Source organism: Bison bison, unplaced genomic scaffold, assembly GCF_000754665.1.
Source record: "Bison bison bison isolate TAMUID 2011002044 unplaced genomic scaffold, Bison_UMD1.0 scf7180017864458, whole genome shotgun sequence".
NCBI lineage: Eukaryota > Metazoa > Chordata > Mammalia > Artiodactyla > Bovidae > Bison > Bison bison.
In genome coordinates this window covers 6,886,635-6,909,269 of record NW_011495020.1, presented here as the reverse complement: position 1 = coordinate 6,909,269, position 22,635 = coordinate 6,886,635, and the positions used below count along the sequence as shown (strand labels likewise).

At 44.2% G+C, this 22,635-nt stretch overlaps 1 protein-coding gene across 3 annotated transcripts in view; it reads left to right on the top strand.

Annotated features, from left to right (window-relative positions):
* PDGFRA (platelet-derived growth factor receptor, alpha polypeptide) overlaps positions 1 to 22,635 on the top strand; it is a 47,752-nt gene that overhangs the window by 3,926 nt on the left and 21,191 nt on the right. For all 3 annotated transcript variants that reach the window (XM_010859691.1, XM_010859692.1, XM_010859694.1), the window contains exons 2-12: positions 5,615 to 5,675; positions 7,151 to 7,468; positions 11,357 to 11,617; positions 12,944 to 13,074; positions 14,916 to 15,087; positions 15,180 to 15,369; positions 17,882 to 17,997; positions 18,917 to 19,043; positions 20,269 to 20,462; positions 21,158 to 21,252; positions 21,463 to 21,595. In XM_010859691.1, the coding sequence (XP_010857993.1) occupies positions 5,627 to 5,675; positions 7,151 to 7,468; positions 11,357 to 11,617; positions 12,944 to 13,074; positions 14,916 to 15,087; positions 15,180 to 15,369; positions 17,882 to 17,997; positions 18,917 to 19,043; positions 20,269 to 20,462; positions 21,158 to 21,252; positions 21,463 to 21,595 (1,786 nt within the window). In that variant the 5' untranslated portion in view covers positions 5,615 to 5,626. The remainder of the gene's footprint in view (positions 1 to 5,614; positions 5,676 to 7,150; positions 7,469 to 11,356; positions 11,618 to 12,943; positions 13,075 to 14,915; positions 15,088 to 15,179; positions 15,370 to 17,881; positions 17,998 to 18,916; positions 19,044 to 20,268; positions 20,463 to 21,157; positions 21,253 to 21,462; positions 21,596 to 22,635) is intronic.

The following is a 22,635-nucleotide window of genomic DNA, read 5'->3' as shown; positions in this document are numbered from 1 at the left end:
GTCCGGCGCGCCGTCCGGCTCCCCGCCAGCCTCGGGAGGTCGGCGCCGCGGCGGGGTCGGAGCGCAGTGCTGGGACCCAGGACTCGACTAACCTCGGTCACCTTACCCACTCCTGGAGCCTCAAAGTGACGCCTTGCAGGCACTTTGTCTGCCCTGGAGGCGCTGGGTGTGCGAGAGGGGCGGAGGTTCCTGGGTTTGGTGATAAGGGTGGGGGTGTCATAATAGTGAAATGTGGGCGAAGCGGAGGATATAGGGTCCTGGGCACTCCTTTGGAGGGATGGGGCGACTTTTGTTTTCTGGCCCTTCGAAAATCCTTCTGCGCAGGCGGCCTGTTGCTGTTTGTTTGTTTTATGACCCCGCGTTATTGTGCAACGGGAACAGTCGTTTCCAATCAGCCCGCAATTCCCAGGCTGCGTGGCAGTCGCGGCCCCCGCCTCGGGGTTTACGAGGCGGTGACAGTGGCTTGCGAACAGACCCGACAGCTCGCGCCCGGCTGCGGCGTCGGGGACCCCACCTAGCGCGGCCCAGGTGGTCTGTCTCCCCTCAACGGGTGGAGACTGCGAGATGGGGAGAACATTGGCTAAACAAAACCCTGAACCACTCGAGCTACTCCCGAGTGGCTTTTCCTGCTGAACCTTCCAAACCTTTGCGACCTGGAATGGCAGCGCCATTTTCCTGGCTCCCGAAGCTCAGTCGCCCCGGACGACCCGCGGGCAGGGATGATGCTGACGGTGCTGGTGATGATGTCTGGCGAATTCTCTTGGGGCCCAGCGGAACGTTAAGCCTTTTCACCGGCAATTGCCCTGCTTCTATTCTACGGGCTTGGAACAGAGGGCACCACGAAACCCAAACGTGCCACCTAATTAAGTAGGAGATTGGAAGATTTGAGATATGTTAACACAGGACTTGTAGCAGCATTTACGTCCCCGCGAAACCGGAGGACTGCCTGTCTCTTGGACCAATACTGCCACCTGCTGGTTTTATATGAGAACTGCAACGATCCTTTGCTGGCATCGGCTTCGCGGAGATTTTAAGCAAGTCGTGGCATCAGGAAGACGCATTTTTCGGTCCAGTAGGACCAAGTTTTAGTTTTCTGTGAAGCTACAAGAATCACTGGACTGACAGCCCTTGTTTTATGGACTTTTGGGGTAGTCTTTCGCCATAGTTGTTAATCCTTTGTATTTACCTAATAAGCCAAGTGTTGGCCCACCACATCGGGTTATCAGAGCAGACCTGCGAAGAAGATAGGCCAGTTTTTGCGTTTCCTTTTACAGTGAAGCCCTAATGTTGGGGATTTGGTGAGCCTCAAGTGTAGTACAAGCTGCTGCACCTAAGGTTGTCCCATTGGGTGTCACACCAGTTTGGTGACAATCAACAGGAAGTGACATTTTAGACTCCCCTGGTTAAATATCTGGTACAGGGGAGCAGAAAAGTTTATGAGCTCAGATTGTCCCATAAAATGTTCCCATGTAAAAATACTCCAGCTCCCACCCAGCACTGGAATGTCTAATGGAACTCAAGAAGATAAAAACAACAAAACAGGTTCTGGTGAGGTGCAGATCCCAGTAAACACTCCCTCGCTCAAGTTGCCACCAGGGTGAACCAGCTTTTGGAACGCCTGGACTGAAGTCACAGGAACGTTTGTCACAGGGAAGAAAAACAGCACATGTAATTTTCACAGTTAGAATTAACTAAGGAGACCTGAAATTAACTGAACCTCGGAAATCTGAATCTTGAAGTCGTCAGTGGCTTTTGGGACTGTGAGAGAGTCTTCAGTGGCCTCTAATCATGCCAGGGTGGGGTGAAATTCAATATTCAGCGGCTCTGCAGCGGGCTGCATTGAGCAGTTGGTGATCCGGAAGCCAGCCCTCTGGGTTTGTGAGAAGAATGCCATGCTCTCTCTTCTGGAAATAGTGCCCTTGCGTTGCTTGCCGTCTGTTTACTCTCTAGCTTAGCATGTTGGTTTTGATTGTAGAGTCATAGTTAATGGCTCTTCACTTCTGTTTGCAGGGACGGGCATGGCAGTGTGTTAAAGAGAAAGAATAGTGGCTGCAAACAGATTTTTTTCTCTGTTTACATGACTGTATATATATATATATTGGTTCAGCTGGGAACAGTCTTGATAGCTACATCAGGCTTCCCTGTATCAGAGTTCAGACCCAATTCTCCGCTAACACTGGTGGTGCAGAGCCAGTCAAGTGGCCTCTGGTTCCTGACTCTCTCAGTAAATAGATGTTGAAGTAGCCACTCTGATGTCCCTCTTGGCTAAGACATCTTTGGAACCTATAGAAAAAGAGGCAGCATGAAAACCAACAGCTGCAGTTTTTGCAGCCCTTTTAATTAAACTGTGTGGAATTTAGTCTTTATAATAATGCATTAAGGCAAGCCAGCAAATGAGGTATTCTTAGTGCTGATTTACAGAGAGAGACTGAGGTTCGGAGAGGTTAGACTGGGTGTCAGATGTGGGATCAGAGCCTAGCCCAATGCCATTTCTATCATATCAGCATCTATTGAGAGAAGAAACGAATGAGAATGAGGGGTGGAAGGGGAGGCCACAGCTACTTGCCTCAGAGTGAACACAGCAGAGATCTTTTTTTCTCCGATTGTTTCTCTAACCAGTGGCAGTAAGCTGTGATTATAGAGGATTGTGACAGAAGTCCAACATACAGTTGGCATGAGAGAAATGATTATGATTAAATTTTTTTTGGATGAAATCCATCATTCCACCTTGCAAAGTGATTTATTCTTGCTGACTCATAGCATGCCATGTTTGTCTGAATCTGCAACCTCAATTATATTTGCACGTCTGACTTTTGGATGAGCGCTGGGATAGGGGTTATTGATTCTGGAGGAGCATTTATTCCCAGAGTAGAAAAGCAGTGGAAACAGCAATACCACTCCTAGAGATTCTCACTCCAGGGCCAAGAGGCAGGGAAAGCTCCGTTCTTCCCAGTTGTTTTCCATCACCTCCCTGTAGGGCTCACAGTCTGCAATTATTCACGAGTAAATTGTCTGAGTCACAGATGAGTAATGACATGAAACTTCACAACTACGCCTGGGTTTCTAGCCAGGGAACCACTCTTATCAGAGATGGGAGTTTGAAATGGTGAGCAAACACATGTTGATTTTCAGTATTTGCACCGTTATCGCTTGCTCGGAGGTCCTGTTTTCATTGCCCACTTTGTATGTCAGTAAGTAATCCTCTCTGGCATTGGGTCCCCAGTATCTGGATGCACAGAAGGAAGTCTGGTGGGGCCTGGCCAGGGCAAAATGCCCTTCAGAGCCTGCCTTGTAAAAGCAGCGAGCCCCTCTGTCGAGCTTGGGAATGCTTTAAAAGTGCATCATTGGCAAGCCCCACTAGAGAAATGCAGCATATAAATGTGATAAAACCCAAGCTGGCTGTGGAGGGCTCCTTTGAAGTTCGCTAAGTGGATTATCAGTGGGAGGCTGATATTTATATGTACAAACACACAGGCCATGTGGTAAATCAGGTTGGCCAGCCTGGCTCTGGGGACCCTGTGCCTGTCATTGCAGCAGTGAGGAAACCCTGAAACCTCCAGCACATGCCAGGATCCTTGGAGACTGTCATCCAGCCAGCATTGTGCAGATTGCTCTCCGGTTCAGAGCGCCTTGTGCTTCTCTCGCTGTGGCAGTGAGCAGAGGAGGAAAGCAGGGCCCCAATTTGCATGAGGAAATAGTTGAGGGTGGGGGAAGCCCACAAGGCTGAAACACTGACCTTCCCTTGAGAGAGACCATATGGTGGCTTGGAGAGAGCGTGGTTTTTGCATTACACAGACTTGGTGTTAGAATCCTGGCTTTACTACCAGCTGTGTGATATTGGGTCATTTGCTAAGCCTCTCTGAGCCTCAAGTGGCACTTTAAAACATCAGATATTTCAAAGAGTTATTGTTAACAAGCATGGCATACACATGACCCTTTTAAGCAAATACTGGTTTCTTGTTCTGCTTTGGAGAAATCAGAATTATCATCATTTTTTTCCTGTCTAACTCCTCCCTCCCCATTATCAGCATTCCATCTTTCCCCTTTCTTCCTCCTCCATTTAACTGGTAGACTTTAATGAGGCAGAAATCTGATGTCTGTGAGTAGGCCAGTTCCCAGATTCAAGCGAAAATAAATGATCAGGCTCTACCCAAAACTACTAGGCTGTTATCTACTGGATCCTCTGCAACCGAAAAAAAAGGAGGAGGAAACAAGGACTAAACACAGGCATACATTGACTGTATTCTTCTGTTTTTTAGACAGTTTACTCAGGAATCATGCACACACATCTTCGTTTCCAGAGTCAGTTGTGGAACAAATTAAGTGCTATGAACTCGTTCCATTGCGTGAACTGGGGTTTTGAGCTGGGTGATCTTTTTAAGGATCATCTTGTAGCTTGTGCCACTGCCCACGACTCTCAGTGGAGCTTCTTTATTTGAAACTTGGGTGCTCAATGGCCCCAACCCCTGCAGGCTCCTTCGGGTGGACCTCAGGAAGATCATTTTCTCAGTTACTTCGTGTGGGAAGTGAAGGGGGAGATGATAAAATGTGTGAGGTGTACGTGGAAAGAAAAGGATAAAGGGACCTTCTCAGAAGGTGGACCAGAATAGACTTCCATGGTTTTACTTCAGGGCAGCACAGGTCCCTCTTCATTTTTCCCTCCCTTACTTTTCCTTATCCTCTCTTTCTTGGCCACTGCTTTTCCCTGTTTGTGTCTTAGGGACATTCGGTTTCAATCTCTCTCTCCACTGCTCTCCTGTTCCCCAGAATTTGCTGCAGGAGATCAGAGTGGAGAACTTGCTTTCTGAAGGTACAGGGACCTGTGTGATGAATTGTCCAAATTTTATCCTGTGCTTTACTGTATCCCTGAAACAGGAATTTAGCCATACTTTTCTCTCTCATTTCCTCTCACTTCTTCACTTCCTTTACTGTTTCGCCTTCTACGCCTGTGCCCTGGGCTTTCTGTGCCTCGTTTAGCCTGACTCTAAGTGTAGCAGGTCCTGGGAGAGCTTGGACTGGGGCCCCAGGCCTGAGCCTACAGATCGGCATATGATATCCTCTAAGTGACACTGGGTGAGTGCAGCTTCTGGTACCCTCTGTACAGAATGGCTCTTAAGTATTAAGACATTCGTTGGCAGTCCAAGCATCTTTTCCAAAGGTTGCTGAGGATGCGACCGCGTACTTTCTGTTAGCAAAGCACAAAGCAAATGACAACCCATTTTGAGTGAAAACAGCTCAGGTTTAGAAGTTGAGTAAATACACATGTTTATTTGTTTTTCGCAATCAATTTAAATGTTTTAAGAGGAACCGTTCTTCTGTACTTTTGGACATATTCCAAGACAATAAAGCGAGACGTTTTGGAATTTGAAAGCTGCAGGCAATCAAAAAGGGTTTCGACTTTAGCTGGCTCCTGTCATGGTCTTGGGCCCACACAAGGCTATATAACTCCTTCTTCTTAGGCATTTTACTGTTTTAACTGTGAATCTTACTTTAACCAGGATGTTGTTGACTGAAATGATGTCGTTAACATTTTCCATAGCACAAAGCACAAAGAGAACTAGGCTCATGACTAGTTGTTTTATTGACTAACATTGTTTCTGTTTGACTTTTTCAGTTTTCCAGAACAATGGGGACTTCCCATTGGGCACTCCTGGTCTTAGGCTGTCTCTTCACAGGTATGGATCTCAAGCCTCTCTGAGTTTGTTGTCGCAGGGGCAATCCCCGCCCCCCACCCGCCCACCTAAGTTCTGTGCTCTGGGGGTGTACTGCCTATATTCCTGCAAACAGTCCAAAAGAGTAAAGAGAAACAAGATGTTATCTAGAAGGACTACACACATTCAGTTCCCCTTGCTGTGTTGCGCTAATGCCAAAAAGAATGTTCTCTGGTGGCAATTTCAGTCTGTGTCATCATGGCATTGACATGCTGTTAGGAATAATAGTTTAAATTTGCCCGCCACCCTCTTCCGTTTCCTGGGTCATGGGTTTCCAGGAGAGGTGGGTCAGAGAAATTAATTCAAGAATGCTCAAAGGAAACAAAGAGAGGAAATTTTCATCCAGGAAATCATACGTGTCTTAAGTTACACCTGCCTTAAATGGAAGATGCTTTAATTGCTGCAAAATCTTTGAGTCACCTTTGGCCTTGAAACTGAATTACTCACTATCTCACGCTTGGGGAAGCTTACTAACTTTTCCACCAGGAGGATGCCAGCGGGGCCACGTGTTGAAATATTTATTGGACTTTCTTAGTTTTCATCCAGATAATCATGAATTGCAGATGTTCACCATGACACCAGTGTTTTTCTAGTCTGAGGAGTTAACTTAAGCCTATTAGTCTCTTTAGGTCTCACCTGGATGGATATGGCAACATTGAGCATGATCAGTGATTTAGGAGTTCTGAAGTCCATTCTGTATTCCTCACCTGCAGGACAATAGGGACTCAGGTGCACTTTTCACATCCCTCTTAACAAGCTGACCAATCAGAGTGCACACATACTGAAGTTGGGTGATTTCCTGCACCAGGCTTAGAAGGGGATTAGTGATCTTGAGTGCGTAATTTAGTCATAATATCACTTCTACCAGTTTTATAGACCGGGGAAGCTGAACTGACATTTTAGGTTTTAAGATGAACTCAAGAGTTTTCACTCTTGGGCTTGACTTATTCTTTTTGAATTGAAATCCACATCCTCCTACTTTGGTTTTGGAAGTCATTAGAGAGGAGGCACGCCAGAGTATTGTGAGAAACGGAAGACGCATGCTTCTTGAGCACAAAGCTGCCTTGTGCTTTGTTCAGTCCGTTCCTCTGTCCATAGGGAACGCAGACAGTAAAGAGCCCATATGAGCTTGAGCTTATGCCATCTTGCGCTATTTCGTGGTCCCACATGAGAGTCTAAGATATGGAGCTGGAATGAGAAGTCCTCTGTCCATTGGAGTGTTTGGAGGGGTGAGCCCAGCAGGGGCTGGACAGGGCTATTGAGGCTTTTGGAGCGTTTGCTGCTCTCAGCAGATGCGGTGCTGTTCATAATGGGGGGCCTTTCATGGGCATCCAGGCTAACGAATTTTTGCGTAGAAATGGTCATTGTTCACAGAAGCTGCTCTGGGTGAGACCGTCCTTTTGGGCTGCATCCTGTTCAGAGCGTGTTTCCTTTTACAGGGCCGAGCCTAATCCTCTGCCAGCTTTCATTACCCTCCATCCTGCCCAATGAAAATGAGAGGGTTGTGCAGCTGAATTCATCCTTTTCTCTGAGATGCTTTGGGGAGAGTGAAGTGAGCTGGCAGTACCCCATGTCTGAAGAAGAGTACCCCGACGTGGAAATCAGAAGCGAGGAGAACAACAGTGGCCTTTTTGTGACAGTGCTGGAAGTGGTCAGCGCCTCGGCGGCCCACACTGGGCTGTACACTTGCTATTACAACCACACGCAGATGGACGAGAACGAGATCGAGGGCAGGCACATTTACATCTACGTGCCAGGTGAGTTGCCTGGGTCCCCCCGGACCAGGCTTGTCCTGTCTTGCCTGTTCATTGCATGAAAGTTTTTAGAAGTAGAAAAATAATAAATATTTATCAGAGAAAATTTGAAAACTACAAACACACAAGCTTAAATCAAGATCATTTGTCCTGTCATCATCCAGAAATATTCATTGTTAACATTTTAGAACTGTATTAAGTTTTGAAAACCATTTCATTGTGGCATCTTTTATTGGCATTGTGAGGAAAATCTGAAATGTACTCATTTCTATTCATTTTGATCTCTTACTTGCATGTACTGGGTATCAGGCACTGCTAAGTGTTGGGGACACAAAAATTAGTTAGATAGGCCTTATCTTAGAGTGGCTTATAGTTCATTATAATGGCTTCAAAATAACCATGATATTTTTCAAATTCAAGAAAACATATACAGGCACGCCTCAGAGAGACTGTGGGTTTGGTTCCCGACTCCCAACATGAAGTGAATATTGCAATAAATTGAGTCATACAAATGTTTATTTTTATTTTTGGTTTTCTAGTGCATTGGATGTTTACACTTCTGTAGTCTTTTTTTTTTTTTGGCCATGTCATGTGGCATGCAGGATCTTAGTTCCCTGACCAAGGGATCAAACCTGTGCCTCCTGGATTGGGAACATAGAGACTTAACCACTGGGCCACCAGAGAAGTCCCACATTGTAGCCTGTTAAGTGTGCAATAGCATTATGTCTTAAAAAGCAATGTACATACCTTAATTTTAAAATATTTTATTGTTAAAAATACTAACCGTCATCTGAGCCTTCAGGGAGTTGTAATCTTTTTACAATAGTAGCATCAGAGACAGAGAAGGCAATGGCACCCCACTCCAGTACTCTTGCCTGGAAAATCCCATGGATGGAGGAGCCTGGTAGGCTGCAGTCCATGGGGTCTCTACGAGTCGGACACGACTGAGCGACTTCCCTTGCACTTTTCACTTTCATGCATTGGAGAAGGAAATGGCAACCCACTCCAGTGTTCTTGCCTGGAGAATCCCAGGGATGGGGGAGCCTGGTGGGCTTCCATCTATGGGGTCGCACAGAGTCGGACACGACTGAATCGACTTAGCAGCAGCAGCAGCAGCAGAGATCACCAATCACAGATCACTGTAACAAATGTAATGATAATGAAAACATTTGCAGTATTACAAGATTGACCCATATTTGACACAGAGTGAGTAAATGCTGTTGGGAAAATGGCACCAATAGATTTTCTTGATGCAGCATTCACAAACTGAATTTGTGAAAAATCCAGTATCCGTGAAGCACAATATAGCAAAGTGTAGTAAACCAAGGTGTGCCTGTATTTAACCTTGATGAGTTGGAATGGATTTTTTTCTTTCTAATAAAAATCTTGGTCAGTGTTGTGTTTTGTCCTCCAAGAAGCAAATGCCAGCATAGGAGTAAGGTGGAGTTAAATATGCAAGGGATATATTAAAGGAGAGGCTTATGAGAGAAGGGCTTCCCTGGTGGCTCAAATGATAAAGCGTGGGAGACCTGGGTTCAATCCCTGAGTCGGGAAGATCCCCTGGAGAAGGAAATGGCAACCCACTCCAGTACTCTGGCCTGGAAAATTCCATGGATGGAGGAGCCTGGAAGGCTACCGTCCACGGGGTTGCAAAGAGTTGGACACGACTGAGCAACTTCACTGGTTCACTGGTTATGAGAGAAGATGAGGAGGGATCCGGCCGAGGCTGGGAGAGTTGTCTGCCTGCAGTGCAAGTGTGACCCTGAATGAAGGAGAGAAGGAAGGAAGTGGGGGTAGATGAGTCCTAGACCTCTGTGTAAAGAAGGTCTGGGAGTCCTCCAGTCTAGGGAGACCCGGTTCCACACAGTCTTTGTCTGGAAACATCTCTGGAGGGCATGGCTTAAGGTTGGGATGGATTTCAGAGTCAGGCAGAATGTGTGGTGCTTTCTGGCAGCAGCCACCCTAATCAACTAGACTTAGCCATGAGCTTGAGATGCAAGCTCATGCATCTCATTTGCTTTACCACCCACCTAGCATTCTCTGGGCATTCCTTTGTAATGATCTATGTTTATTTCTGTACCTGTGTCTGTATCTGTGAAAAGTGAAAGTCGCTCAGTCGTGTCCGACTCTTTGCGACCCCATGGACTGTAGCCCGCCAGCCTACTCTGTCCATGGAATTCTCCAGGCAAGAATACTGGAGTGGGTTGCCATTCCCTTCTCCACAGGATCTTCCCAACCCAGGGATAGAACCTGGATCTTGCATTGCATAAGTAGTACTTGATGGTAGGGAAGACTTGAACTTTAAAGGAAACTCTGGCTGATGTGTTATAGATCAAACTGTATATTTTAACCTGAAGTTATTTTGTGGCTTTGTTTTTTGGAGTCTTTGCTAATAGAGTTCAGGAATTTGGAACTCTAAAAACAAATTCAAGTCATGGAAATTTTAGTATATAGATGGTTGAATTAAAGGGGAATACAATTAGAATTTTGGTCTTGTCTTATTGAATCGCTAAGTTGTGTCTCTTTTGCGACCCTATGGATGGTAGCCCGCCAGGCTCTGTCCATGGGATTTTCCAGGAAAGAATACTGGAGTGGGTTGCCATTTCCTTCTCCAGGGGATCTTCCCGACCCAGGGATCGAACCCACATCTCCTGCACTGGCAGGCGGATTCTTTACCGCTGAGTCACATGGGAAGCCCCCAAACTAGAGTACTTGGCTTCAATAAACAAGCATATAAACCATTTATAGCTCTTGCCATCTGTGTTGTTTTAGCGGACATTGAGTAAGGGAGTTTCAGAAGTATATCTTCCTACCTTTCTGCTTTTTCAAGTTTTTAAAAATGGCTCCTTGGGACTTTCCTGGAGGTCTCTTGGTTAATACTGCGAGCTTCCACTTCTGGGGGCCTGGGTTTGATCCTTTGTCAGGGAACTAAATCCCTTATCTGCATGGAACAGCCAAAAAAAAAAAGTTTAAAATTGGCACCTTTCCCTGTCTTCTGTAACTATGGATCTAAACCCTCTTCACTTCTTTTCTGCCATTCTCATCTGTATCAACTTTCTTTCCTAACAATTGAAAAAAAATTGTTTCAAAAGGAATAGATATTTAGTATGTCACCCCTTGTCATTCTCACATAAATGCTCCCCTGCTTTGAAGACAGTGGTAGGAAGGTGGGTTTGTTAAACTGAGTCTTGATCTGCCTAAGATTGTCCAGAGATTTTTCCTATTTCTCCCTTGCCCCAGCACAAACATCATCCGGCCAGGCTCTGCATTGCTAGAGATTTTGTTTGCAATTATCTAGAGTTGTGTATCCTTTGTGAAACTGATGCTGGAAACTCTCAGTACTTATTACCAAGTAGTTTAAATAGCTGGTTGTCTTTTGAAAAGAAAAGTCTCAGGCTATTATACATTTGTGGAATTATACATTTTATTTATTATTTGAGAGGTTATTTTTTAGTAGATTTCTGTACTACTTTTCAAGTAATACAGCTATAGGTCATAGGCATTGTAAAAAGCATTTCATATTCAAAAATTATGAGTATTTTCTCATGTTTTGAGCAGACTTGATGATTTTTTTTCAGACTTGATTATTTTAATATCCATTTTGTTTTGTGTTTTGTAGTTTAAATTTTGACCTCCATTTCTGACAGTATTTATATTTGTTTTCAGTATTTTTTAAGAAGGCACGGGCAATTTGGTATTGTTCATACTTTAAAAAATCACCTTCTAGCTGTTAGGATGACAAATGTCAGTGGGGTGACACTTCTGGATTTATGAGTAAAGGTAAAATTCATACCTAATATGACTAATGCCAAAGAAGTAATTTTTCTGCATATATGTGTGAAGGTGAAATTAATCCTTAATGTGTTTTTCATTTTTTCCCCCAAATGTCAGACCCAGATGTAGCCTTCGTACCTCTAGGAATGACAGATTCCTTGGTCATCGTGGAGGACGAAGATTCGGTCATCATCCCATGCCGCACGACTGATCCTGAGACTCCAGTGACCTTACTCAGCAGTGAGGGGATAGTGCCTGCCTCCTATGACAGCAGACAAGGCTTTAAAGGAACCTTCAGTGTCGGGCTCTATATCTGTGAGGCCACGGTCAGAGGGAAGAAGTTCCAGACCATTCCATTCAATGTTTATGCTTACACAGGTACTTGTGTTCTCTCTTATCTTCTCTAAATAAGAGGTACAGGCAAAGTCATCAAATACATGTAGAATTTTCTTTTAAAATCCTAGTCCCTAGTGATGGAACCCCCAAATTCTGATATGGGGACTTGGCATTAACCTCCTAAAGGTAGATTAACCCCACCTTGAACCTACAATGTTAAGCTCATCTCTGTGGCTGTAATAATATGAAGCTTGGCATTACTAAAGGCAAAATCTTTCCTATCCATGTACGATCTTGTGTTTCAACTTTGTGTTTCAACTTCAGTATACTGTAAGGAATTTTTTTTTTCTTGCATAAGCCTCTTACTGTTTTAGTCGCATTCCTGACTACAAAGGCCGTAACTACAAACACACACCTGTGGGGGCTGGACTTCTAGGTTAATTTTTATAACTTCAGAAAAGTGATTTTGAGAAAAGCTGGTAGCTGCTGACTTCATCCCTTTGATGTGAGTGGCTAATGCAAATGGGAATGTATAAACCACGCTTGGGCCAACACATTTATAGAGCACTTACATGCAGTATGGTGTTAGTGAGAGTATACCGTTTAACTCTTGTGAAGGGCTTATTTTATGCCAGACTCCATGCTAGGTTGAGAAATGCTGAGAATAACTGGGAAGCAGAATGGGAGAGAAGAGGAGAATAAATAAATGATGGGATAGGAGCTAGTGGCTAGGAAAGTGAAGTCAGTAAAGCCTTGATCGGTCAATAAAAGTGATTGCAGTCATAATGCACCCAAATGCTTGAGGATGCGAATGTGGTCTTCTGGCGAATTGGAATTTATTATTACTATTGTTATTGTTTTGCATGTGCATATATGTATATATGTGTATGTGTTTTCAGTTCAGTTCAGTTCAGCCGCTCAGTCATGTCCAACTCTTTGCCACCCCATGAACCGCAGCACGCCAGGCCTCGCTGTCCATCACCAACTCCCGGAGTTTACCCAAACCCATGCCATCCAGCCATCTCATCCTCTGTCATCCCCTTCTCCTCCTGCCCCCAATCCTTCCCAGCATCAGGGTCTTTTCCAATGAATCAACTCTTCGCATCGGGTGGCCAAAATACTGGAGTTTCAGCTTCAACATCAGTCCTTCCAATGAACACCCAAGAGTGATCTCCTTTAGAATGGAGTACTTTATACCAAATTATGTATGGCAGTGCAGATCAAGGCTTCTGAGATTTTCAAAATTTTGTCTTGATCAAAGTTGTTTGCAAATTATTTTTCAGAATCTTCTTTAAAAATTCAAACCTTGTAAGATCCTGACTATACTTTGGATATTTAGGTTCTTGTGTTTGTTCTTTTTTTAAATAGCAACATCAAAACTTGATCTGGAAATGGAATCTCCTAAGACTGTATATAAGGCAGGCGAATCGATTGTGGTCACCTGCACCGTCTTTAACAACGAGGTGGTTGACTTTCAGTGGACTTACCCTGGACAAATGGTAGGTACCCTTAAGGCCCCTGGTGGCAGGGAGTGGATCACAGTAGGGCTTCAAAGACCTATCGCTCATGGGGCAAAACACTGACCTCCTCTTGACCTTAGCTTTCCATCTCTGATACACACTCTGACAAGAGGACATTGTGGTTCTTAGAGCAGTGGGAGAGTCTGAGGTGATGATAGCTGAGCCAGGTCCTTCAGAATGCATAGAGATTTCACACTGAGTGCTCTTTTTTTCATCAGATAGGCAGGTTATATGGCTACAAGATAGTGACCAAAAAATTAGCAAAGCAAAACACAAATGAATTTTAAAAGTTTCTGATTGCTGAAAGTCATGAATTCTCCTTTTCTTGCCTCCCATGCCTTTGAATTTTAAGGCATTGGGTAATGTTTGCCTGCTTCCCTGCCTTGTGGACGCCCATGATACTCTGTTTCTTGCCTGCCTGGTCTTGCCTTTGTTTTAATATGAGCCAGAGTCGGACACGACTGAAGCGACTTAGCAGCAGCAGCAGCAGCAGCAGGTCTTAATCTTTTAGTTGTGGCATGCAAACTGTAATTTGAAGCATGTGGGATCTAGCTCCCTGACCAGGATCCAACCTGGGCCCCCTGCATTGGGAGCACAGAGTCTTAGCCACTGGACCACCAGGGAAATTCCTTTATAAAAAAATTCATTTGTTTGTTATTTTGACTGTACCTCGAAACCGCACTAGGGGTCGAACCCAGGCCCCTGGCAGTGGAAGCACAGATTCCTAACCACTGGACTGCCTGGGAATTCCCTGCCTGGTTTTTCTATGCATAACTTTCCTTCAGTGAACAGGCATAACTTGAATCATTCAGTAAAGATTTAGTGATCTTTGCTGAATCCCAAGCACTCTGGTGGAAGCTGGCCCATCCACAGAAAGAAGAAGAAGGGAGGAGTGGAGGTGGGGAAGGGGAGCCGCTGTGTCATCTCTGGTCCCTGGGAATTTACACATAGGGTCTCATTCATCCTTTTGTTTATTTTATTGATGTATATTTAATTTACAAAGTTGTGTTAGTTTCAGGTGTACAGCAAAGTAATTCAGTTATATAAATATAAAATATATATATTCTTTTTCAGATTCTTTTTATTATAGATTATTATAAAATATTGAGTATAGTTCCCTGTGCTATATAGTAAGTCCTTGTTGTTTTCCTATTTTATATGTATTGGTGTGTGTATGTTACGTCCAGTTCTCATTCATTCTAACCTATCATGGTAAGTGTGTATGAACTGTGTGTGAAAGGCTGTGATGGTGCCACGCAGAAACCATTTAACAGTGTTTAATGCAGTGCCCTTATGGACAGCAAAAACCATCTATGTATAAGTAAATAAATAAATATATATGTATACACACACTCACACACATATAAACATATATGTGTATATATATATATGGTCTTTCCCCCTTCACTCCTAGTTTGCAAATTTCTGCTCCTTGCTCTTTTTTTGGCATCTGATAGTATCTCTCCTTTGTTCCATTTCTCTCCCCCATGCATGTGGGATCTAGTTCCCTGACCAAGGATTGAACCCAGGCCCCTGCATTGGTTGCATGGAGTCTTAGCCACTGGACCACCTGGGAAGTCCCTTTAGAGCAGCTTTAAATTCATAGCAAAACTGAGTAAAAAGTACAAAGATTTCCTGCATTGCCCCTTGGGCTCAACACAGGAGCAGCCTCCCCCATCTATATCCCCACAGGGTGGTACACTTGTTACAATCCAGGAAGCCACATTGGTGTATCGTTATCACTGAGTCCATAACTTAGGCAGGGGTTCCCTCTTAGGAAGGATCTTGTTAGAGTCAGTTTTCCTCCTCTTCTGCTGTAGAAAGGCAAAGGCATCACGAGGCTGGAGGAAACCAAGTTCCCGTCCATCAAGTTGGTGTACACTCTGAGGGTTCCCGAGGCCACGGTGAAAGACAGTGGAGATTACGAATGTGCTGCCCACCAGGCCACCAAGGAGGTCAAAAAGATGAGGAACGTCACCATTTCTGTTCACGGTACACTCTGCTTCCTAAAATGCCCGTCGGCCATGCTGCTCGGGATCCACCATGAGGTGATCATTGTTTAATGGAAACTCTTCCCTGTACAGAGAAAGGATTTATTGAAATCAAACCCAACTTTAACCTGTTGGAAGCTGTCAACCTGCATGAAGTCAAGCATTTTGTGGTGGATGTGCAGGCCTATCCCCCTCCCAAGATAACCTGGCTAAAGGACAACCTGACTCTGATTGAGAATCTCACGGAGATCACCACTGACATAGAAAAGATTCAGGAAATAAGGTAAAGAAACACCCTTCTCAGGTTTGCCTTTTCTTTGTATTGTATATTCTTAGATAGACTGAGGTTTGTGTGTGTCTTATGACCCCAAACAAGAGTCAGTATAGAAAATTTAGCAATCAGAAATAGAAGATACCGGAAATCAGGTGCATTTCATGATAATGTTGCAATGCAATAATAGTATGTTGGTAAGTATGTAACAATGAAATGAGAAGAAAAGAACTGAAAAATCTCTGCTCCCAATGAAAGACAGGTTCCTGGATTCAGAAAGGGGTGGAGGAAAGAAAGTAAAATTGGACCCACTTGGGTTTCATATATATTCCCTGATATCCATCACCCATATTGCAAGTAGACATGTATGGTGATTCCAGTTCCAGGGCAGTTATCACATAAGCCTACATGAAACACAACATCATTGGCTGAATTTGAAACACATTTGCCCCAGTGAGACTTTCATGGGAAATAAGAGTAGTGTCTGAGTAAATTTGGTCAGGAGAGAACGTACAATAGGTAGTTTGGATCCTTGCTCGCTGAGGAGCTGTAGACTGTTGTCATCTCTTAACTAGTGGTGGAGTTGTGTGTAAGTCACCATTCAGCCTCAGTTTCCTCATCTATAATGTAGGGTTAAGAATACCTTATGTCCTTCAAGATGAGGAACTGGATGATATTTTGAGGTCTCTTGCAGCTTTAAGCCCTGATTAGAATCCAAGAGCAGAAGATCCCTCTTGAAGGGCCCAGCTAATCCAGCCCTGCATCTTTGTTAGAAACCTTTCAAAGGAGACAAAATCCTCTATTTCAAGCCTTCAGAAAAGAGGAGAAGATAGAACCTCTGCCATTAGTTCACTTAATTTCAGGATTTGCTTCCTTCTTTCTGAACTGAATTCCATGTGTAACTGAGAAGCAACATCTGGGAAAATGGAATGTGACTACCTCTGTGGAACAGTGATAGAGATGGAAGTGGGACACTGAATCTGGAAGGCTTTCTAAGACACGAAATGTAGGAACACAGGGAAGTGGACAGGGTCTAACTTTCTACTAGGCTGTGAGGCCAGAGAGAAATAGGGTGATCCCAGCGTAGCCAACACTTGAGACACCAGGATTGTCTGCAAGCTACCATCGGTAGCGATGGTGGTTGTCCACGGAGCAGTCCAGGAGAGCTGTCTCTTAAGGTGTTTTTTGATTTCCTCCAGCACATATTCTGGTCCCCATGGCAGGCCAGGGAATGTAAGGATGCACACGGTGGAGGGGGGTCTGGTTTCCCTAAGACTCGTGGATTCACAGCTTCCTTGGCTGGACACGTGCAAAAAGTGAATGATGGCAGACTGTCTGGTCGCTGGCAGCCAGGGGTGCTTAGGGGGCTCTAAAGAAATCCATTCCAGAGGTGTTCAGTTTGGTGCGGCAGAGGGAACGCCAGCCCAGTGTGCTCGTCACATCTCCCAGCGTCAGGTGTCTTGGCTAGAAGACTCGACGTTTGCCGGCTATTTTGGAGCCTCTGAAATGCTTTCATATAGATTATTTCATGTAATTAATTCTCAAAATGATACTACGCCTTGCATACAGTTATCCCATGGTGTACGCATAAAGGACCTGAGGCTTGGAGAGTTTCAGTAATGTCCCAGGTCTCTCCTTCCATGACCAGCGCGCTTCTTCTCAGTCCGCTTGCTCTTCCACAGTGTTGTAAAGGACAGTCAGATGGGCAATTACTTTATTGATGCACACACACACACACACACACACGACTAAATGTCATTTATTATACGTGTAAGCATCTTTTGGAGAAACTTCTCTTTAATGAGGTATGAAAGCATATGTTTCTCTATTTTTTTTTTAAGATGCATCTTGCACTTTAAAAATATTCACACCTAAAGACAGTGCATTGTAAGAAGCCTCACTCCTCTTCTGTCCTCGTATGCGTTGGTACCCTCGCCTCCCCACCCACAAGGAATACTTTTATTAGTTTTGTTAGGAAGGTTTCTTATGAAACCTTCCAGAGTTTTTTAAGCAAATACAAGCAAGCAAGAGTTTTATACCCCAGTGACCTCCCTGTGTTAATACAGAGACAGTGTCTTTATTATTTCTTCCAAGATTGTTCCAATATTTGGCTGAATCACTCATATGATGGATGTTAAGAGGAATCAAGTATTTGTTTTTATTTTGTATTGGCGTATAGTTGCTTAACAGTGTTGGCAAGTATTTTTTTCTTAAATATAAAAATCCAGGATTCAAATAAAAGGAAAGCTGGTAAGATTTGTTTTTTCCCATTTAGAAGTCAGGCCTTAGCAGAGCTGACTGCTCTTGTAGCCACATAAGCCATTGCTCATCTCTGGTCTTCTGTTTAAGAATAAAATGTCTACAACTCAGACCTTCAGTGCATAGACAGTATAAGGGAAATCCCAGGAAAGTGATCATATGGACAAGATATTTTTTAACAACATTTGAATTGAAAATGGTAACTGCTTAACGATTGGAATTTATTGGGCTACTCCTTGCTGAAACACAGTCCTTTTCTTTTAAGTTATCGAAGCAAATTAAAGCTGATCCGAGCAAAGGAAGAAGACAGCGGCCATTATACTATTGTAGTTCAAAATGAAGATGATGTGAAGAGCTATACTTTTGAACTCTTGACTCAAGGTTTGTAAGAGCCAGATAAAGATAACTTCAGCTCGGTGGGTCTGAGAGTCTCCCGAGGAGAGCCTAGCCCTGTCCGCCCAGGTCATGGAGGGAAAAGCAACCCTTTCAGGGAGAAGCAAGGAGTGTGGGTGTCAGGTGTAGCTCTGTTGGACTTATGAATTTACATAATTTTGAAAAGTTCCAGGCTAGTCTGGAACTGTCTGACTTGGAATTCCTAGGCTTCAATCGCTTCCTTACCACCTGTTTCTCAATTAGGTACTTCCAGTTCTGGAAAGAGTGAGATGATATGTTTTGGCCCGGATGACATTCGGTCGTTCCAGAGTGTTTTGGCTTTTTGTGCCTAGCTTTCTTTATAGACCTCTGGAGAAGCCCCTCCCAGAACGGAGTGCCCGAGTCTGTGTATACTCCAGTTAAGCACCTAGTCACTGAGTACCTACCATGGGCCATGTTAGGCTCTTTTGACCCTCAGAGTCAATCTGTGATACAAGTATTAGCATATTTCTAACATTTGATCACTGGTTACAAAAAAGAATCTTTAAAATGTAATACTATTGCACTTTGGTAAATGCTGCTTTAGGCCCTAGCATTTAGATGAATCTGTAAGCTGATTCCCAAGCTATAATTCTAAGAGCCTCTTTGTCTTTCAAGTCAAATCAACACAGGGGCTTTTTGCTTTCTTTACACCAGATTTAAAACACCACAGGGCACAAATGCCGTAAGCATGCTCTTAACCAGTTGGATCTGTGCAAACTGGAGTGTTGTTATGCATAAGACTGGTCTCAGCTCCCTGCTGGGTGGTTGGTTGATTTATAGGTTCAAATGTTATGTGGACAAGTTTTGAACTCATATTCCACTTGGTAGTTCCCCAAAGTTCTGGTATGCCAGCCATCCAGTTCTGATTTCTTTTCACCTCCTGCAGTTCCATCCTCCATACTGGACTTGGTTGACGACCACCATGGCTCTAATGGGGGCCAGACTGTGAGATGCACAGCCGAAGGGACCCCTCTTCCTGATATCGAGTGGATGGTTTGCAAGGATATTAAGAAGTATGGAACACATTCCTTTCTCTTTTGTGGTCAGGATGTTTCTGCCTTAGCACAGAGACCCTCAAATGTATTTTATGTCTTTGGCTGGCTCTGTTTTTGGAATTTGTGATTCTTATTTGGCCTGGTCTCACAAACTACAAGATAGGGTTCTAAACATGGACCTTGTGTGTGTGTGTGCATGTGTAGGTATGCACGTGTGCTTTTGTGTTCTGAATAGCTGTAAGAAGAAGGTCTACAGCCTTCAGCATATTCTCAAAGGGTCTGCATTCTGAAAAGAGCATGAATTTAAAGACTTGCTCTAAGAGGCTCTTTCCTACCCTGGCCCACATTTTCATTTCACATTTCGTCTTTGATGAACTTTATTTGGTGGCTAGACTGGAGTGTGAACATGCATGAAGATACTGCCCAGGGGGCTTCTCTCTACCTGCTGTGTGGTGGGAGGTAACTCTCCAGTTCCTCCTTCACTGCTCATTCCTCGACCTTCTCCGTGGGTGTCTCCAGAGTACAGTGTTCTTGCACTCCTTCCTGGGGTGCCTGCTGTGCTCCGAAGCCTCTGAGCTTTTCTTGGAGGCTGAGACTCCTCCCCCCAGCACCCAAGGCCAAAAGGCACTGGACTTGGATCTAGACGGGCTGGATTCTAGGTCCAGTCCTAGTTACACCTGAGGGGGTCCCCACAGCGGGGGTGGAGAAAAGGGAGGGGACCAGGCCTCTTTTGGAGGGGTGGGACGTTGGCATACTTAAAACATTCTTGAAGTCCAGTTTGCTCAGGGGTTCAAGGCTTGTGATGGGTAGTTCTGTTGGATTGAACTTGTTTATCTCTGCCTTGCCTTCAAAAACAGTTAACTTAAACAATTTTTTAAATTTATTTGGCTGTGCTGGGTCATGTGCATGCGGCATGCAGGATCTTTAGATGCCAACTCTTAGTTGGGGCATGTGGGATCTAGTTCCCTAACCAGGGATCAAACCCAGGCCTCTTGCATTGGGAACTCAGAGTCTTAGCCACTGGACCCACAGGCAGGTCCCAACAGTTAACTTTTAATTACCCACATGTAGTTTATTCTCTAGGAGAACAAGTTTTAAGGTTAATCTGCACCTAAAATATCCATCTGTAGCCTTGCAAATGCAGACAGGGTCAGCACTGCTTGCTGTCTTAAATGATTCTCACTGCTCCACCCCCATGACTCCCCACAATGGGCTCTATATCTGTGCCTTTTACTCTCTCCAGATGTAACAATGAAACTTCATGGACAGTTTTGGCCAACAACGTTTCAAACATCATCACAGGGGTCCACCCCCGAGACAGGAGCACAGTGGAAGGCCAGGTGACGTTTGCCAAAGTGGAGGAGACCATTGCAGTCCGGTGTCTGGCCAAGAACCTCCTCGGGGTGGAAAGCCGAGAGCTGAAGCTGGTGGCTCCCAGTGAGTAGCTCATGGGTTAGGACAACTAAGTCTTCAGCTGAGCCCTTCCTCCCTTCGGTGGGACTTTGAATCCCAGATGGGATCCTATAGGACTGAAGGTCCAGAGGCTCTTAAAGGATCTTCTCTGGGCACCTGTGTAGGAGCCTTGTCTTTTAGTTTCAGATCTCAAACTGCATCTTTCTGAGGCCCCTTGGTATTTTGTTTGTCTATAAGCATATAGCTACCTAGTCTCTTTGGTCTGGTATGGTGATGGAGGATGGGGAAGGAGGATCTTCTGCCATGTTGGTCCTTGTAACAGTTGAGACAGGTTGACTTCTTAAAAAAGAAAAAATTAGTGAAGCCAAAAGCAATATAAGTATACAGTAACCTTTCAAAATACACTGCACTTAACTTTCTGAACTAATGGCATCACTCAGCCTCATTTATCAGTCTTTATAGTCCAGTTCACACCTTTGGAGAAAGGATTGTGTTCCCAGCCAAATTTTGTCCCTTGCCCATCCAAGGGGAGAGTTGGAGTAGTTTCATGTATGTAAATAATTGAGAGATGATCTTGTCCATTCCCCAAATGAGCCAGGAAGCCCTTATGCTTCTCACCAGTAGAGAGAGATTTCCAGCCCAGAAATGGCCACCCTGCCTTCCTGCCCTCCTGCGAATTTGTGCAAGTTCTCCACCATGCCCCATCTCTTGTCCTCTAGCTCTGCGCTCTGAGCTCACTGTGGCGGCTGCTGTCCTGGTGTTGTTGGTGATTGTGATCATCTCACTCATTGTCCTGGTCGTCATTTGGAAACAGGTAGATATTTTTTAAAGAACTAAAAATCCTTACTGATAAGAACAAGAAGAGCAACCTAGCTCAGTGCTTGGCACAGAGAAGGAGCTCAGTAACTAGATGATGAGTGAATGTTGCTGAATCCTTCCGTGTCAGTCACTTTGCTGCTGTGGTTAAGCTTTGGTATCTTTGGACGTTGATAATTTGCCAGTTACCTGTCCTCATCATTTATAGAAACCAAGGTATGAAATCCGTTGGAGGGTCATTGAATCAATCAGCCCTGATGGACATGAATACATTTATGTGGACCCGATGCAGCTGCCTTACGACTCGAGATGGGAGTTTCCAAGAGATGGACTCGTGCTTGGTAAGCTCCTGCCCTGCTGGGTGATCTCCCAGGACTCCTTTTGCTTTGTCCACAACTTTACTCTTCACAGGCCTGTGGAGGAACAAAGGATCTGAACCTGTGCTTAGTAAGAGTGAGGCGTTAGAAATTGGCTTTTTTGGAAATATTTTTCTGCCTTTGAAAGTGAGTCAATCAGATCACTGCAATGATTTTTTTTTTTAAACCTCCTTCCATAGCAAATTACAGGTTAAGAAAATTTTACAAAAGAAGAAGCGACTATAGGGAAACACCCATCAGAGTGGCTTTGTTTTGGAAATGATACCCATTGGAAATGAGATGAATTTCTGTGATGAAAAAGGAGCAGATGAAAAATGAATGAAGACAATTCAAAAATATGTTTTGACCCAGTACCTTCTGAGGATGTAGTAGATACTTCTAAAAATAGAATGTAAAAATATAAGTTTTTACATTTTAAAGCAAAACATGAAAAACTTTTCAAATATTTTTGTCTTGGGTTGAGACCAAGTACAGGAAACTTTAGTCAAGATATATATATATATTTTTTTTAATTACATTCTAAATGAATGAAAATAGGACAAAGACAAATGAAGGTGAGAGCTAGAGGTTGTGTCATCATGAATATTCTAACAGTAGGTACTTTGGAGGACGCCGAAGGCATTTTTAAATTATCTGCTTGTCTCATTCCAGAAAGCAGCCAAATTAGGTCTTCCTAGAAAGTTACTTAAACTGAGATCAAACAAGACACCCTAGCCTCTCTCATTCAAATACCTATGTCTGAGAACTAAGCTTGCTTTATTATATTTTCTCCCTTGTTTTACAAAAGGTGAGGAGCTTAGGGAAGTTAAAAAGTAATAAAATAAGGAGAAAAAGGGGCAACATTCATTGCTAAGAGGTGTTCCTGTGTCTCTCTGCTTCTGTGTACTGTCGAGCTGCTGGGGAAGTGGTACCTTTGCAGGAATAAGTTCTAGTCAAGCAGACGTGCAGTCAGTGGCACTATGGGCTCCCAGTGCCCGTTAGGAGCCAAGGCTTCCCCTGGTTTG